Source organism: Mustela erminea, chromosome 1 (genome assembly GCF_009829155.1).
Source record: "Mustela erminea isolate mMusErm1 chromosome 1, mMusErm1.Pri, whole genome shotgun sequence".
Classification (NCBI taxonomy): Eukaryota; Metazoa; Chordata; class Mammalia; order Carnivora; family Mustelidae; genus Mustela; species Mustela erminea.
Genome location: NC_045614.1, coordinates 137,945,872 through 137,964,112, shown reverse-complemented (window position 1 = coordinate 137,964,112; position 18,241 = coordinate 137,945,872). Strand labels below are relative to the sequence as shown.

General features: G+C 40.6%; 1 protein-coding gene across 17 annotated transcripts in view; it reads right to left on the bottom strand.

The window, feature by feature from the left end:
* VEPH1 (ventricular zone expressed PH domain containing 1) overlaps positions 1-16,955 on the bottom strand; it is a 254,356-nt gene extending 237,401 nt beyond the window's left edge. For 4 of the 17 annotated variants that reach the window (XM_032343600.1, XM_032343615.1, XM_032343577.1 and 1 more), the window contains exons 1-2: positions 12,356-12,641; positions 8,084-8,378 (exon numbers count right to left, since the gene is read on the bottom strand). In XM_032343600.1, coding sequence (XP_032199491.1) covers positions 8,084-8,281 — 198 coding nt within the window. In that variant the 5' untranslated portion in view covers positions 8,282-8,378; positions 12,356-12,641. The other 13 variants (XR_004285805.1, XM_032343587.1, XM_032343551.1 and 10 more) reach the window with 12 other exon arrangements.
* Between the last annotated feature and the right edge of the window lie 1,286 nt (positions 16,956-18,241).

Genomic DNA, 18,241 nt, shown 5'->3' with positions numbered 1-18,241 from the left:
ACAGTATTGTAAAAACTTCATATGGCGACAGATGGTGACTTTACTTACTGTGGGGGAACATGGAGTAATGTATAAAATGATTGAATCAACGGGTTGTGCCCTGAACCTAATATAACACTGTATGTTAATTATACCTCAATTTTTAAAAAAGCTCCCAAATTTATAAAGCAATCTTGACAAAATTACAAGGAGAAATCGACAAATCCAAAATTATAGTGGGAAGTTTTTAAACCTCTCTTAAGCATTTGGCTGTCTAAACAAACACAGATTTATTGAGGATTTAGAGAACTTAGACAATACAATCAAAATAGAGTTCTTTCATCAACTTACTTAATACCTTCTACCCACTAATTCAAGAATACACATTCCTCTCAAGCACAAATATAACATCTAAATAGTCTAAAGAGTCAGGAGAGTGTAGTGGCTAAGAGGTTTCTGAATCCAAATTCTCTGGGCTTGATTCTTAGCTTGATTATTCACTAGCTGTATAGTCTTGGACAAGTTAAATTATTAACCTCTCTGTGCTTCAGTTTCCTTATCTATGAAATGGAGAGAATATTAGCACACTTATCTCGGAAGTTTATTGAAAGGGCTAAATATATTAACATGTGGTAAGCTCTTGGGAAAATCCCTGGAACATTGTTAGTTACACAGATTAGCCATCAACTGTGCTACAAAACAAGTCTCGACCAAGCCTAAACAAGTGGTATCCTGCCATTCATGTTGTCCAACAACAACGCAGCTAAATTTCAACTTAACAACAAAAAGATTACAGAAATTCTTCTGGAAATTAAAGCACAAACTTCTAAGTCCCTGATGAATCAAAAAAGGAAGTCACAATCAAAATAAGAATTTAGAATTTATAATGAAAATACTATATCTCAAAACTTATGGTACAAGCAAGAAATTGAGTGTCTCAAATGCTTATATCAGAAAATAAGAAAGTAAAACAAACAACAACAATAAACAATAAGCTAATCATATACCTGAGGGAATTAGAAAAAGAACAGTAGAAAACAATCAGAAAAAGATCAAAGAGGAAAATTAGTGAACATTTAAAAAGGAATCAATGAGATAGAAGACCCTATACAGATGATTAATAAATTAAAAGCTTTTTAAAAAGACAAAGCTCCGACTATACTGATGAAAAGATCAGTGAAAGAACATTTACAGATACAGCAGCACACACACACACACACACACACACACACACACACACACAAAAAGAATAAAAAAGTTTTATGCCAATAAATTTGAAACCTGGGATAAAATATATAGTTTCCTAAAAAAGATAATTTACCAAAAGTGACTAAAGCAACCCTTCCCAATTTTCTTCAAAGAAATGAATTTAGTGAATTTTAAAATGAATTTTAAAAAACTGACCAGCACCACCACTCCCCCGGCCCCCCCACCCCAAAAAACTGCATGCTGTCAAGAGGATTTTATAGTTTTCTGTGAAATTAAGGAATAGATTGTCACAATCTTACAAACTCATAGATAACAGAAATGTGGAAACTTTTCCCACATCATTTTATGACCAAGTACATATAACTTGATACCAAAGTCAAGGAAAAACAGTGGAAGAAAGGACAATTATAGGCCAATCTCATGGCTCCAAAGCTTCTTTAAAAATATTAAACCAGGGACGCCTGGGTGGCTCAGTTGGTTAAGCAGCTGCCTTCGGCTCAGGTCATGATCCCAGCGTCCTGGGATCGAGTCCCACATCGGGCTCCTTGCTCCGCCAGGGAGCCTGCTTCTCCCTCTGCCTCTGCCTTCCCACTCTGTCTGCCTGTGCTCGCTCTCACTCTCTCTCTCTCTGACAAATAAATAAATAAAATCTTTAAAAAAAATATATTAAACCAAATAAGGAAATGTACTAAAATTAATATCAAATTTCACTTTATCCCAGAATGTTATAATGGCTTTGTATTTTAAAAATCAATTATTATAATGCACCTCATTAATAAGATTAAAAGGGAAAATAGGATTACTTTAAGAGTAGAAAAAGCAGTTGATAAAATTAATCAGTTCTTAAAAAAAGAGGAATAAAAGGGAACAGAGATTTCTTAGTCTATTTTTCTTACTCTTGTATCCCCAGCATCTGTAGTATCTGGCATATTTTAAGTGCCTAATAAGTGTTGCTGAATAGTGGGAAAAATTTATAGACAGATATTAGTATTAATAAGAGAGTTGAATAAGTTTACTGGATTTATAATCATGATGCAAGTTTTAATCATCTGAAAAATAATTGGAAAATATTTTTTAAAAGATGTCATTTATAATCTCAGCTAAAAAAATCTAAAATACTTACATTTTTTAAAAAGGACTTAGGTGTTATACACAACTGACAAATTATTGAACACTAAATTTGAAACTAGTGATGTACTGTATCTTGGCTAATGGAATATAAATAAAATTTAAAAAGGGGAAAAAAGGACTTACAAGACTTTTAAGATCTTTAGGGAAAAAATCATAAAACTATTTAAGAATATCTAAGTAAATATATATGTATACAGTATCCACAGATAAGAAGATAGTAGCATAAAGATGTTAATTTTCTTCAAATAAATTCATAGCTATAACAAAATTCCTATCAAGATAGTCACAGAATCATTCATTAAAATTGGGAAGCTAATATTTTAAAGAAGTTTGGGGATATTTTTCCCACCAGATATCAGGACTTAGTGCAGTAAAAGGCATAAGGCAAGCTACATTGGGAATAGGAGAGCTGTAACATTCATACATGACAGGGTCTGTCCAAGAATATAGAAAAAATTCTTACGGATTAATAAGAAAAGTCTTTTTAAAAACCTCAATGGAAAAATGGAAAGAGAAAAAAAATCATAAACAGGTACTTTACTGAAGAGGAAACCCAAATGACAAATAGCAAATAAACATGAAAAAAATGATCTGTTGCCCTTCCCAATCATGAAGGGAATACAAATTTAAATAACAATCAGATATGGTTCACTTAAATCAACAAAAACTTAAAAAATCTGATAACAGCAAGCATTGGTAAAGATATAAAGCCACTAGGAACCTCAAGCAGGGTTGATGGGAGTATAAGTAGGTACAACTGTAGAGAAGAACAATCTGGTGCCATATCAGAAACCCGGAAGTATATAGAACCACCAAGCCAGTGTCTTCCCTCCTAGTTGTTGTCACTAGAAATACTAACACATTTGCCAAAAACACTGATTGTAAGAATGTTGACTACAACACTGTTTAAACAGTAAATGTCCATCAAAAGAAGAATGGATAATCAAAGTATGGCATAGTCACTTAGTGGAACATTCCATTCCTCCAAAAAAAATTAATTGGGACTACCTATACCATGATAAACCTCAGAAACATTATATTGAGCCTTATGACACCATTTATATAAAGTTTAAAAACATGGAATACAATGCTACAAATGATGTTTAAGCTATGCATGTGTAGTAAAGAAATAAAACATTCATGGATAAATACCATAGTCAGGATATTGGTTACTTTGGGAGGAAAGGGAGGAGATTTAAAGCAGAGAAAAATATGCAAGTGATTGCAATTTCATCTAATTTTAAAAATTGGGCAATTTGTGTATGCCTAACATTTTTTGTTGGTTTAAAAAAAAACTAAAGAGACCTAGAAGATGTATGTAACGTATATGGGTTTAGGCAAAGGGAACATGGTGGGAAAGGAGGAGGGGAAAGAGGATGAGTGGTTAGGGAGAAAGTAGTCTGGGAGGAGAGCCAGGGTAGTAGAAGAAATAATCATGAGATGAAAGTAGTCCAGAAAGAATTTGAAATGAAAAGACAAAACTTAAAGGCACGTTGAGGAACTTGGAGAGAATTGTAAGTGAGCAGTCACATTTTGAAAACAAAACATAAGGACAAAGTATCCCCAGCAATATTTTGGACAAACTAGTGGAAAACAGGGCAAGGAGCATAGAATGGAATCTAGGAAGGTTGAGTGATTGTGTGAATGACCTTAGGGAAAGGATTGAGGAGTTGCTTGCCAAATTTTCAGGTTCTACAAAGATGGGAATGAGAAGTAATATACTGGACAGAATCATAACTTTTAAAAGGTATGAATGTCCTAGAATGAGGGCCTGAGGGAAAGGATATTATTACACTGGTTTAAAATGTGTCACAGTACGCCTACAATTTTTTTTTCAAGTTCTCTAATTACAAGTCTTGATTCAAGCTGAGGGTTCTGGTACATGACAGGATAAATGAGGCCAATTGTGTAATGTTACTGTCGAAAAGAAATTTTAGAAACAGAGTATCTGACTATTATCAGCAATTGTTCCAAGCAGTTGGTTTCAGTACTTGGCCTTGACAAATTACAATAATAAATTAGGAAAATTCCAGGGGAAAGAAACCAAAATGTTGAGAATGTAGGCAGTACTTGGGAGCTACGATGGGATGTTCTCCAAAAATAAGGAAACAAGATTGCCCTTTGAGAATTAAGTGAAAAAAAAAAAAAAATACACTTGTGTGAGTGGGATTAACCCAACATGCTATCTGTACATGACTGACTACAGGTGAGTTAAATATAGGGCGATAGGACTGGACATGATCCTAACAGAGGAAGAGGAAACCTAATCAATGATAATATCTATTGTCTAGAGAAAGACTGGGTAATACACTTGGTGGGGATGGCATGGGAGCACACAAATTCTGACATGAATTATAATTTTCATTGTAAATCAGTAAATCAGCACTCTAATTTATACCTCTGAGTCTTGCATTTGGAGAGCATGATTTGGATAGAATTTTTCATGTACTGACAAAATTCAGCTTCCAGATAAAGCCTGGAAATGTGAGGTAGTATAACCTTTCTCTGCCATAGGCTCCTTCTTTGTCATGGAAAAACATAGGAACACTAGGACACCAAGGATGTGTGCTGAGAAGAGAGAAGCTAAGGGATCCCTGATACCTATCTTCCTATGTTTAAAGTTCTTATAGGAACAGAGTTATGCTCTTGATTGTTGGGGCAATGAACAGACCAAAGAATAATGTATAGACAATACAAAGAGTAAGATTTCAGCTGGCCCAAAGGAGGAACACACTAACAATTCAAAATTCTGACAGTGGAACAACTGTCTCTTTGTAAGTTAGGATTGGTCATAAGCAACAGAAAAGTTTGGATAACAGTAACAAAGGGCTATCTCTTTTGAGCACCATCATCATGACAAATCACCCTCACTGACTTTTTTCTGGAACGAGCAGGAAATAAGATCTGATTGGCATAACAAGGTGTCCCCACTTTTTCCCTCTCTGCTGTCCTGGCAAGGGCAAGGCAGAAAACAGACTGAAGACTCCATGGAGGCTTCATGCAATGGCAAAAGGAAATCTATGAAAGGAAAAATAAGGAGCAGGAAAAAAAACATTAGAAACTTACTATGTTCTCATCATAGCAAGGGTAGAAAGAGCGGTCACCTGCTTGTCAGGAATCATAATGAAGGGATTTCTGGGCTGGAAAGAAGTTGGAAAAGATGATTTAGAAGATCCCTTCTAGTTCTTTGTTTGTAAAGAGGAGTAGAGAAGTAGAATTGATTACTGAGATTTAAGCTATTAGGAAAACCCTAGTAAGGGGAAGATGGGCTACAGATAACAAGGAAGTGGGCCATAGAGTGGCCATGTTTGTTCAGTGGACTAATGGCTGGCATTGGTCATGGACTGTCATGGGCATTAAGGCATCATGGAAAGATTTTGGACAACGGGATACATGCAATAAACTCTTTTGGGGAAGTTTAATTGGGTAGCTGTTAGTACACTGAACTAGAGAAAAGTAAAACCAAAGGCAAGGAGGTCAAATTTGTTTTGATGGCCTGAGGCAGGGGGATAGTGAGCAGGAAGGGAAAAGAAGGAGCCAGTGAAAAGGCTTTTCTCAGGTAGTGTCCACAGAAGAGAGAAAGGAGAGAGTGAGAGAAAAATGTCAAGAGTGACTCCAGGTTGCAAATCTGGAGATCTAAGAAAGTGATAGTACAGCTGGAAGAAAGATGATAACTTCTCATTCAGATAGATTGTGTTGAGATCATGGATATCAAGTCTCAGGGGCTTGAGGTGAGGGAGAGATATCAAGGCTGAAAACATAGATCTAGGATTCCATAATGTGGAAGTTGCCCTGGAGGAGGTCATATGAACAGATGATTCTCTATGAGAACAGAGTATCATGCCAAAGGACAACTACGTATTTTTAGAAGGAAGTAATCACTATGAACTAGAATCACTAGAAGCCATTTCAGGAATAATGAAACTTGAACTGGCTTTGAAAGGAATGGAACCGGAGAAGGAATTCCACACTGAGACACACTTACGACTAGGATTGAGTAACAAACAGAAAAAATGAACTGATCTGCACAATTCCTCTAAAAACAAATTCTTTTTATTCTGCCACCCATCTGCTCATGCCACTGTTACGGATAGAGAAATGGAAGTGAGACATGATTGAAGTTAGCAGGTGAAGACCACAGGAGAACCACTAGCTCTCCAGCCTTGCTGGTCTGGTGGGCTGCTGATCAGAGGGCTTAAAGGACAGACAGTGCTCCTGGTGACAAGGGACCCGCCTCCCTTAATGGTTAAAAGTGGGGTTATATAACAGAACTCTCCTGTCCTAAAATTCTAAATTTGACATCTGTTAAAATAAGCAATTGATGAAGAAAACCAAAGAAATCACTGACAGTAGTGACCTCTAGTGGAAATAGGCTTCGGGGAATACATCTATATCTATATATGCCTATTTATAGATACCTATATCTATATTCTTATTAGAGAAGATGAAAATCAGTGGCATATTCAGCCAATTGGTTTCCACAGGACTGTGAAGGAAGGGGCTGCTGGAAACAGCACAGAAATCCTGCCCGGAAGGTGGAAGTGTACCAGGAATACTTTCTGTTTTGAGTCAGACTAAGCTGATTAACGTTCTGGGAAAAAAAATAAATATGGACACATAACTGCTGTCAAAGACGTTAGCTGAGAAACGAGTGTTTGGGCAATGACTTCATTGGCCACAGGGGGGACATGGTGTGTTCATAGCAGCCAATAAGTGAGCAGGCTGACAGTCTTGGGGAGGAAGCCACGCTGGTTGCTGGTAAGCCTTTCAAACATCTCTCCATTAAAACATGGAAGAATGCCGTGATCTGTGAAATGTGTACACATTTGGTAATTCAGTATTTTATGGTTAAAGTCCTGTCTCTTTCCTCTGCCCGGGTGCTGTCTGTGCCAAGTCTTAACAAACGTTACTGAGCTGCGAAGGCGCAAGAGATGCTTGGGAGAGTTGGCCTTTGAAATGGGACTAACCTCATGGAGGGTCCAAGCACAGTGAAGAAAGGCAACAGCAAACTACACCGGGCACTCCACATCCACCCCCTTTAGGAAGTGCTTTCAGAATATAGAATCTTGACATTGAGGAGAAACAAAGGGATGGGAGGGTTGATGGGGATTTTTAATTTGTCTGATCACACTGCAGGCTAATGATGGGTGAGTTGAATTAAATAGGTGGGTATAGAAAAAGGAGTAAAATGAGAGTTGTTTTTTTTTTTTTTTTTTTTTTTTTTAATGGAGATTGTATAGAAATGCACGGAGTCAGTGTTATCAAGCCCTGGGCGACTGTCACTTCTGGCAACAGAGTGATCCTTGTCCTTGTCTCCTGTTACCTGTGTGGCAGGAGGTGTCATCCTGCCTTCTTCCATTATTCACCCTCCTCCACACACCCTGCTTTGTTTACTGATGCTGTCATATAACCTGGCCCATCTGCTTTTCCCAGGATTTGCTCCCTCTCCTCTCTGTATCATTTCGAGGATAGAAAAACAGCCCTTAGATAAGCCTTTTTGTGATAATTCCTCCTTGGTATGCAATTTCCCAAGTTCTGGTCCCTGAGAGTGGGCAGTAGGCAGCCTCGCTGCCCCCATAAGTCAGTGACTACCCTGGTGTTATTTCTTAGATGTTAAACTAAACCATAGAGCTGGGTTAAAAGGAACCAATATTAAGTGTTCTTTCCTCTTTCCCCATGCAAAGATTCTTTCCCCCAACATACACATACAATTATTTGGCTCTAAGTTACTTCGGGTATCTAGTTTAAAAACTAGTTTACTTACCAAAGATGAGCTAATTATTTTAATTTGCTCCAAAGCTTCTGTCAGGCTATCTTCAATCTCGGAGTCATCTAAGGAGAAGAGGTCCCCAGCTCGTGAAAGATCTTTTTGTCCTAAAACCAGTCTGAACAGTTGATGCATGATGAGTAGTTCGATAATCAATGGACTTTCTGCAGGCCCAGGGCCATATGTTTCAGTCATCAGAGGTTAGTAAGACAAAAACATGCAGTAGGAAGTATACTTTGTAATCCTTGCAAGGTCATTTTTCTCCAGAATTTGAGGTCTTCTTTGACTCTCTCTGGAAAAGAAACAAATGATACAATGTAAGTATTAGTAGAATGGCCCGCTCAGGATATGAACTTGGTGCCCAGCAGAGACAGGAAAAAAGACATTTGGAAATGTGCACAGAGTAACAGATCCTGACTTGATGACTTTCAAATGAGCTCTTCCTTTGTTTGTTTTTTTCCTGAAAGGTCTTGCCAAAAATTATTAGGTTTCTCTAGAATTTACTATAAACCTTAAAAAGCTGCTTAGCCTTCACACTTACTTGCCCGCTTTCTATATGCTTCTCCTTCTCTCATGCCGTAAGGAAACAAGTGGACAAGCACTGATATGCCCAGCACTCACCAGATTTTCCCCAAACAGATTCCCATGGAAACCAAACAGAAAAGGGCAATGAAAGGAAAGACGGAACACAGAAAACATCTCTTAGAACCACTGCCTGAATTTCTCTTTACTCCTGGACAGGGAAATCAGTGCTTGCCTTCTTGGCTGGGTTTCTTTCCTATACTGACAACAGAAGCTCCCCCCCACCCTACATCCAGGAGGTGATCTCAACACTTGCCTTGTTCATATATACTCTCTAAACAAGTAGAAATGAAAGTAAGGATTCTGCCTGGGAGTATGAGGCTACAGATCTCTGCTGAATGGGAGTATGAATTTGAACTTGAACACCGAACTTGCAAGTGATAGCATTGTGATGCAGGCTAAAGAGGGAAGGCATTGGGATAAGGCAACCTTCCCTCTATTCCCCAGTTGAAGTAATAAAGTCCCACTATACTTCTTACTCGATGAACAGTCCACAGAGAGAAGGGCAATGGTACAGCGTAAGTATCTGATTTTTCTCATCAGTTCCCCTCTGGGCCTAATAAAATCACAGACCATTTGCACAGGTAGAGACCTTAGCCATCGACTTCCCGAAGTCTCCATGGTAGTTAAAGCGGTGCTATTCTCCTGATTTCAGGCCAGTGGGCTTCCCTGTGGTTTACAATGAAGTAGAGTCATCTCATGTAACTTACAAATGCAGATACATGTTCAGAGAGTGAGAGCCGAGGTTGATTTATTTAATATAAGAATATAAGCAGTAGGCAATTCTGCCCAGCCTTTCACTTGGAATGTGTTTCCCAGAATGAGTGTGGAAGAGAGGGGAGTCTGTTGCTCCCTTGGGTGATCTCAGACCCCCTCCCCGAGTTGTCACTGTGAAGGCACCTCTGGGCGCTGAATGCAATGTTAAAGTTTAAAGGTACATACTTTCCATGCAATGTGGTCTCTAAACACAAGCCCAGTCCTTCCCCGGGTGCTTGTTTTTTTTTTCGTTTTTGTTTTTAAGATTTTATCCATTTGACAGAGAGAGATCACAAGTAGAGAGAGAGAGAGAGAGAGAGAGAGAAGGAAGCAGGCTCTCTGCCCAGCAGAGAGCCCAATGTGGGACTCGATCCCAGGACCTTGAGATCATGACCTGAGCTGAGGGCAGAGACTTTAACCCACTGAGCCACCCAGGCGCCCCCACTGTGTGCTTGTTAAATAAGCTCTATCAGTGCAGTTTGTAGGCCACGGAAGGGCTGTTCAAGGGCAATATTACTTACATGCAACTTTTGTGCTATCTACCAGCTCTAGAAAAATGATACCCAATACTTTCATATGCTTTCATTGCCTTGCCTTCATGCAAGGCACTGTTCTGGGTGCTTTGCAAACATTAGCGCACTTAACCCTCATAATAACTATAGAAGGAAATTTCATCCCCATTTTACTGGTGAGGAACTGAGGCATTAATAACTTGCCCTAGCCACACAGCTAGCAAACTGGAGACTTGGGATTTGGACCCAGAGATTCCAGGGGTAGGCTCCCGGTTCATTACCAGTATGACATGCTGATTTCACATACAGCTTCATGCACAGCTACTGTTAGGAGTAAAAGTCCTCAGAGCATTATTAACATTTGAAGATGAAGATATGGGTGGTGTCATAAAGCATGAAATGAATTTCTCTTCCCTCCGACACTGAAGGAAGGAGGGACTCTGTATCCTTGCCCATCTATACTCTGGGGTTTAGGCCAACCATACACCAGGAAAATCACAAGGAAGAGAAGCTTAGAGGAAGAGAAAATCAGGAGAGTTGGTTGAGGGTGGGGGTTTGGGGAGAGTTTTGGGGGCTGGAGAGAGAAAAGAGTGAGAGTCCTACAAAGTAAAGTGCACCCTTGCAGATTTGGAACATAGAGTACAGTCTCTATAGGAAAAATTAGGACCATGTTTTCCTGAATTGTCCCCTGAACACATTTCTCTCCCTACCTTCAGGGATTGGCAGTGACAGGGTCTCAGTGAAATAATATTCAGGAAAATAAGACATTGGATGGACTTTGGAAGTGATTTCACCTTGACCAGCCAGCTTGTTGGTCAACATCTCACCTTTCCTGAAGCAGAGACATCTGCCCCAGACATAGCATGGCTTGAGCATGGAGATGGAGCAGAAATACGTACAGGTCGACAGGAGCACCCCAGGTTTTCCCTGGTCTCCTTCTGTTCTCTCCACACCCACAGTGACCCCTCGTACGGAGCCCGACATTCCAGCTGTTACCCTTGAGTATCCATCATGTACAAAACAGTACTGTTCAAAACACCACCATCCATGAGAATTTTCACACATCTAAGGAGAGGTAGGGAGAGGTGAGACTTACACCAAACATTCTACAACACAAGGATGACCCAGAGGAAAGTCTCCTCTGTCCCATAAAAGGAAGTTTGGGGAATTACAAAGGAGAGAGAGATCTCTCCTGGTAACGAATGGTTTTGTGGAGGAAATGGTGTTCAGGCCAGACATTTTCAGACAGGTTTCATTCAATGCACACGTGCTGAGGATATACTAAGTCAGCTGCTTGTCTGCAGACTGAGGTTCAGTGCATGCTTTTCCCTTCCCTGAGCCTCAGTTTCTTTATCTGCAAAATGGAGCTAATGCATGCCTTGTCCATCTCACCAGGTCATTTTGAAGATCAAAGCTAGTAACACATAAAAGAGCCTTTTGTCAAATAATGACACCAACAGCTAATGTTTAGCAGGTGTTTACCATGTGGCAAGCACTACTATGAGTGCTTCCTGAGGACTGAGTCACTTAATTCTCATGAGAATTCCATGTGATGAGAAACGGATGCTCAGAGAGGAAAGCAACCAGCCCAGGAACACCCAGAGAGTAGTAAGCTGCAGAGTCAGAACTGAAGGTAATTGGTCTCCCAGAACGAAGCCCTATCAGCTGTATACATGACCACGTGTGATAATTATTGAACTGCCTTGCTTCTATCAGTCTTCATGTAAAGGGCACCCCATATGGTATGTTATACCGCCCCTTCCTGGATAAGGATCAGCAAGACATGTTATTTATTTTTCAGCAGCTCTGGTCAATGTTTTGTTCAGGTGTCTGGCTTCCCGGGCTGATCTCTCTGCAACAGTAGAGAAGGTCAGAGACAGATCAAGTTCAACCTCATCCTCTGAGAAACTCCCTACCCTTATGAATGCCATAGTCCTGTGGCCTATATGCACATATACAGATGCACCCACTGAACCCACACAAGCATGCACGTGTGTGCACCGCCGGGGTTCTCCATGCACTCAGCTCTTTGCTAGAGACTTTCTCCTCCATTCTGCCATCAACCCAGCAGGTAGATATGGTTACCAAAGAGGAAAAAGGACTGGTGAGGCACTGCGTCGAAGGTTACACACAGAGCCAAGATTCACTTCCAAGTAGGTCAGCATCCAATCTCGTACTTTTGGAATTACAAAAACCGACATATAAAAGCCCTTCTTATTCCCAGCTTTTGCTCTCCTAGCTTCTCTCCCTAATCCTTAAGGGACCCTCATCTGAAGCCCACTTCTCTTACTTAGTATCTTTTTTTTTTTCAGAAAGTCAAGTTTCTGCACGGAGAAGCAGACACCACACACAAAAATGATCATGCGTCCCATGTGACACATATCAGGGAGTCCCAGCTGTCCCCACAAACTGGATTTACCTGTGTGCTACTCTTCAAAGGCGGGCAGCTTGCTGTTACTCAGCTGTCTGTTTTGAGACTGGGTGGGAGATCCAAGCCACGGGCTCCGAGGGCACGGCGAGTGGAATCCACTCAGCTCAGTGAACCTGAAGTTGCTCATTGCTGTGCTTGCTCTTGGTGCCGGGCGGAAGAATTCAAGGAATGCAGCCTACTGCCACTGGCATCGCCAGAGCCGGTCAGGTGACAAGCGGCACCTCACCCAGTGGAGAGTTGCCTCTGAGAGAAAGGCTCTGTTTCCCGGGGTGAAACAGAAAGCCTGCCCCAGTCAAGTAAAGTTGTTTTTAACAGAGAACACAAAACCCACTGTGTTCCTGAAAATCTATACTTTCCCTGGGAAGAACGGGGCTGGAGGGGGGTGGATAGAAAAAGCCACACAAGAAACAGTTTCAACAAAAACTCCGGCAGGTGAACGGAATGGCTATTGGGAGCCATTTCTCAAAGCCTGGGGAAGAGAGGACTGCGGCTTCGTGAACGCCTCACGCCCTCCCAGGACTACACACCCAGAGTTTGGAACACCGAGCATTTGTCCTGTGAGTCACAGCTCCAAAAGCTGTGGTCCCCTTGTTCTGCCTCTAGCTTAATACTGTTGCAAATTTAAGGATGCAGGAAGTTGCTACTAAAATGAACAAATCACACTAAACCAAAAACCATACCTTCTTTTTTTCCCCTCCGCTCGCTGGGAGATTCTTCCTAAAAATCCACTTGGATTGGCACTTTAAGTCAAATTCGTATGTTAAAATATTGCCGTCACACTGAAAGAAAATGTTTATCTTGTTTAATCTTACTAATAATCTAGAGGAGAAAAAGATCCTGAGACTCTCAACACTTAAAGGTTTCAATGCTTAATGGTGCATTAAGAAAATATGTTCTTAGAGGCGCCTAGGTAGTGCAGCTGGTTAATCATCGGATCCTTGGTTTCAGGTTAGGTCTCAATCTCAGGGTTGTGATTCCTGCTCGTGGGGGCTCGGTGCTCAGTGTGGAGTCTGCTTGGGAGTCTCTCTGCCTCTCCTGCCTGCTCTCTCTCTCACTCGCTTTCTCTCTCAAATACATCAACAAATCAAAGAAAATATGTTTTTTCTTTGTATTCCTCTTCACCTCTAATTTGTCCTTATAGAGGGTCTACCACCCATCAAATCTCTTATCTGCCGGCAAAACATATGGGAAGCTGAGCTGCAGACAGATTCATCTGTGTGATCACGAGGATGGGACTCCCAGGAGAGCTACGCTCCTGCAAAGGCGTTTGGTCCTAGTGACGACACACCTGCCGTTGAACCAGGTCCTACGCTCCAGGGGAATGACCTTTCCAGACACTGGGTGATCAATCACATTTTTATGCCATCCACATATGGAGAGTCCCTTTGAAGGGTTTGCTCTATAAAAATGGAGAAGCCAGTCATCCATGAGCAAGTGTAGCCTTTCGCTGGTAATTCTCTCGTTTACAGATATGATGCAGTCTCCTCTTTCAAAGGAACAGGCTCTGCTGCTTTAGGCTTCCCTCTTCCTCGTTCTCTATTCATTATTAGTGGTTCTCATTGCCAGATTTTATCCAATTTTCTTACATTTTTAAAGGAGTATAGGGTCCAGAATTGGACCTATTCTAGGAAGAAGAGCAGAGTGGTGAGAGTGTGGGGACTCACACCCAATTGGGCTCAGCTATGCCATTATCTGCAGTGTAAATCAGGACTGGTTAATTAAGCTCCTTATTTGCACCTGAGGATTGTGATATGGGTGGCTGGAAGATTTAATGAGATTATGTAAAGCATTCAGCATAGAACCTAGCATATAGCAACCACACAAGAAGTAACAGCAATCATATCTCTAATGTCATTATTCTTGTGGATCATTTTCCTGTTAACATGTCCTTAGGTCATCCCTTTCCAAATCTGATGCATCTCAGTACTTCTGCCCAACGCTGAGTTCATGTGTTAGAGATGTGTAGGTATTTTCCATCTAGGATATCATATTTATATCCTAGCTGAACTCTACCCCAAATTTAAATGTAGTTTAGGCACTATCTTGAAAGTGTCCCTGTTGATTTTTTTTTTTTTTTTGGCAGTCTTGTTCCTTGGAGAAATAGCCTTACCCCCAAACATGGCTAAACAGTAACTAGGTTTTTTTTAGAGTGGAAATGGACTGAAATACAATGCATCTCAGACGTTTTTGTGGTTGGATAATCCAAATACTTAGTTTTCGATGTAAGTGTAGCGCTCACTCCCACATTTCTTAGTGAGAATGGACTGTATAATTCCCTGCAAGGCACCAGAGGAAAAAGTTTTTTATGACTTTTCAAGGTGACCTGCACTCAATGGGCACTAATAAAACATTGCTGGTTTACTCTATTATTCATCCATAGATCTATGAAATAAAAATACACATGAACTGGTGGACTTAATTGCCACATTATAAGGATACCACGTGTGGAAAAAGTTGAGGCTCTTTGGGGGAGTTTCAATAAACATAACTCAGCAAGCCAACTTATTCTGAGAAAATTAGCCTCTAGCTTCCAACTTGGGGTTAGGATATTCTCTGGTTTCTTCACTTTAGAACATTCTAGAATAGCAGCATTTATTTATGTTATGCTTTGGACAACACTACGGCACATCAAAACCTTCTCATCTTATTCACCTGTATTATAAATGCCCACTGACTAACTTATACCCATTTGGGTTCTAGAAACTTACAGTAAAGCTCTCAGATAGATTTTCCCTTGAAAGAAAGGATTAAAGATTCTTTTCAAGGAGCATCTTTTTCACACAGAGTGAAAGAGCTACAGGCGTTCCCATGGGAATTGGCCGCATACATTTCAGCCCATGCCACAAGATGTCTATTGTTCCCTGTGCGTCTCTCGCTTTCCTCTAGCACGATATGTAGCTTCATTCACTTCTACTGAAAGCCTCTGAGGCTGGGTTGTTCCAAATGATGCGAAAGGACTCAGCCCGTGGTCTTTTTCTAAAACTCATACAGTCTAAGTTTGTAGCAGGCTAATTATCACAAGCACTTACAAAAAACAGGTTTGGTGACCTGTGAAGGCAAGAGCTCAAGAAACACTTAATTTTGAATACATATTGCAATTTATTGAAAAACAGATAGGAAATATTTTCTTTCTTTGGGAATGAGGTAAATTTCTTAAAGTCTAACAAACTTTCTTAACCAAGAATTTGTGATCTGTAGTAATGATTTCATAGTGTATCCATTTTCATAAATTTTGACTTTGCAGGTCAAATTTTTTTAATTGATATAAATATTGGTATACATTGAATAGATCTTATATCACTATAAATATCAATAATGAACTTAAATCTTGCTAAAGTTTTTTTTAATTCAAATTTTGTAGGTTTCTTTTTCCAAAAAACATACCCAAACTCTCAAATTACAAAGAAAATTCAATGTTAAACGTGTCTTTACTTACCTTTAAATTCCATAGGTTAAACACCTGCATTGACCAATTCAAATAATGCCTTAAGTATTTTTTCTGTTCCTTAAATTGAAAACCTGCATGTTTCAATTTAAAATGTCATGCACTCCAATGGTTGATAACTATAGCAACTTAAATATGTATTTGAAAGAGCAAAAAAGTAGTTTGATTCAATTACAGTTTGTAAGATAACTAAAATACCCAAAGGAAAAAAGAGAGCAACATTTAACAGTAATGGTGTCTGCTCAACCCACTGACTGGAATGATGCAGTTGAATTTTCTTTGAAAATCAGAGGCAGGGCCCGTTTCTTTGCAGGTTGCGAGATGTTTCTTGAGGTAAACGAAAGTGTGAAATAGAAATGAGCCCAGACGGTTTTGGAATAAAACAAAAATGCACATACTATGAACCTAGAAGCACGGTTTTCTGCTCCTGAGGCCTAGAGACATGTTTTAATAACCCACAGAGAGGTGGCTTTTTTACCCTAATAACCGAAAAGCAGGCATACAGAGCTAGACACACAACTCCCAAATGTGCTTTATCTGCATAATCAGCCAGCCCCCGGAAGTTTCTCTGCCCCACTCCCGCAGCCCGCTCCTTCATCACTGCGGCTTCTGACACTTCACGTTAATTAGCTTTTGTTTTTGCTGAACAGAAGGACAGGGAAAAAAGATAGCCATACCTCTCAGCACAGGAAACTCTGGCCATCATGGGAAATAGAAGGTAAAATGCTTGATTTTTAGAGTAATTTGGCTGGTGCCCGTGATGGAGCTCAGAGGCAGCCCGGTAGCCCCTGCCCCTTCCTGCCCCGTCCTGTCCTGCCCTGTTGGCAGCTGCTGCGCTCGCTCCCTTGCACTGCTCGTCCTGCAGGCTGGCTGTACACTTGCTTCCCTCCCCTGGACTCACCGTGTGGGATCCAGCAAATGCGTAACTTCTCTCTCTCCTAACCTTCTGCTTAGTGCTGACAATTGGCACAAAGCTTCCCTTATTTCTACGGTAGATTTAGAGAAGCTTCTCTGAGCAGATCAGTGGTTTGCAAGAATTAGAAGATTTGCCTAACAACCAGTAACTTAGCTTCTGTTAATGAGTAACTCACTTTAAAGAATCAAGGAAGTTTTAAGTTAATATCAGATGGGGAGCCTTTTATCAGGCAGGCATCAGTGAAAGGCTCAGTGAGGAATGGAAAGAGGGAAGCGGGGGAAGGAGATAATATTTAAAGCAAACACGTGGAAAAAAGCACCTAGAGAGAAACAAAACGGCCAGTGAGAAGTCTAACTATGCTAATGGTATTGTTTGAGAAAGACTAAACGGCTGAATGAAACATCCCTACCAGCACTGGGGATTTCTCCAAACCGGCTCTGTTTTTTTTCTTGCACCAATCCAAATTGCTAATTCACTTCCTTTCACTATCCAAGTATAGAACTCTTCTTCTCAGGCCTAATACACTGGGGGATCCCTTATGAGCTGTCTTATATCTCTCTCTCTCTTTTAAGGAGAATGCTCTCCAAACTTCTAATGCATAAATTAATTGGTGGTACCCAGTGGATTGTTATATCTGGAGGCTCTCCTCTCCCCTTTTATGTGTCTGACATGGGTTTTCTCCCCTTATTGATCTGAGGTTTTGTCTGCACATAAAGCAACAGGATATCTCTGAGACTCTTCTCTCTAGCTTTCAGTCAAACTGAGTGTGAGTGTTGGGGGGCGGGGCGGTGGGGAAAAGTAAGGTATAAGATGTACATCTGGAAATATCAGTATTTCTATGTCGTTGGCAAACGTGCTGCCATGTAAATAAATTGCTGGCTCAATTAAAAGGCATTCTCCTGGGGTGAAGGGGACTTTCTCCTGTATTTGCCACCCAACATCCATTTATCCCACTTCTGGTAAAATATGTACCCAAATTTCCCTTCAAAACAACATTCTTTGGGCAGAGTTCACTGACATAAACCCATTAGAAAGATCACGTTCTCCTGACCATAGTGATTGATTGAGAGAGTGAGGGATGACCCTTTCCAGGCCAGTGGGAGTCATGAGAAAGATGAACGGGGCTTTGAGGGGACAGAGTCTTTCCTGTTAGACTTGATGACAAGAAGATGTAAGGTCTGGTTGACCCTGCGCATTGCCACCAAGAAACCAAACCTTAGTGACTTTGTTTGGGCCACTTAAACCAGCTGTCCCTGGAGTTAACAAGACCCACCCTTCCCTGTAACCCAATTCCTTAATAGCCTGAGTGATTTTATGCCTGGTTTTCTGCCCTTTGCCTCTGAAAAGTTTCAGTTTGGCTAAATTAGCCAAATGCCGGTTTGTGAGATCTGTCTTCCTAGTGCAGCCCCTTGCAAAGGAAGTGGACTGGGAGCTGCGTTAGGAACCAGCTATGACAAATGAGTCCCTTTAATGACAACCACAGGCTTTCACGGACCACCAGTGAAGGCAGGAA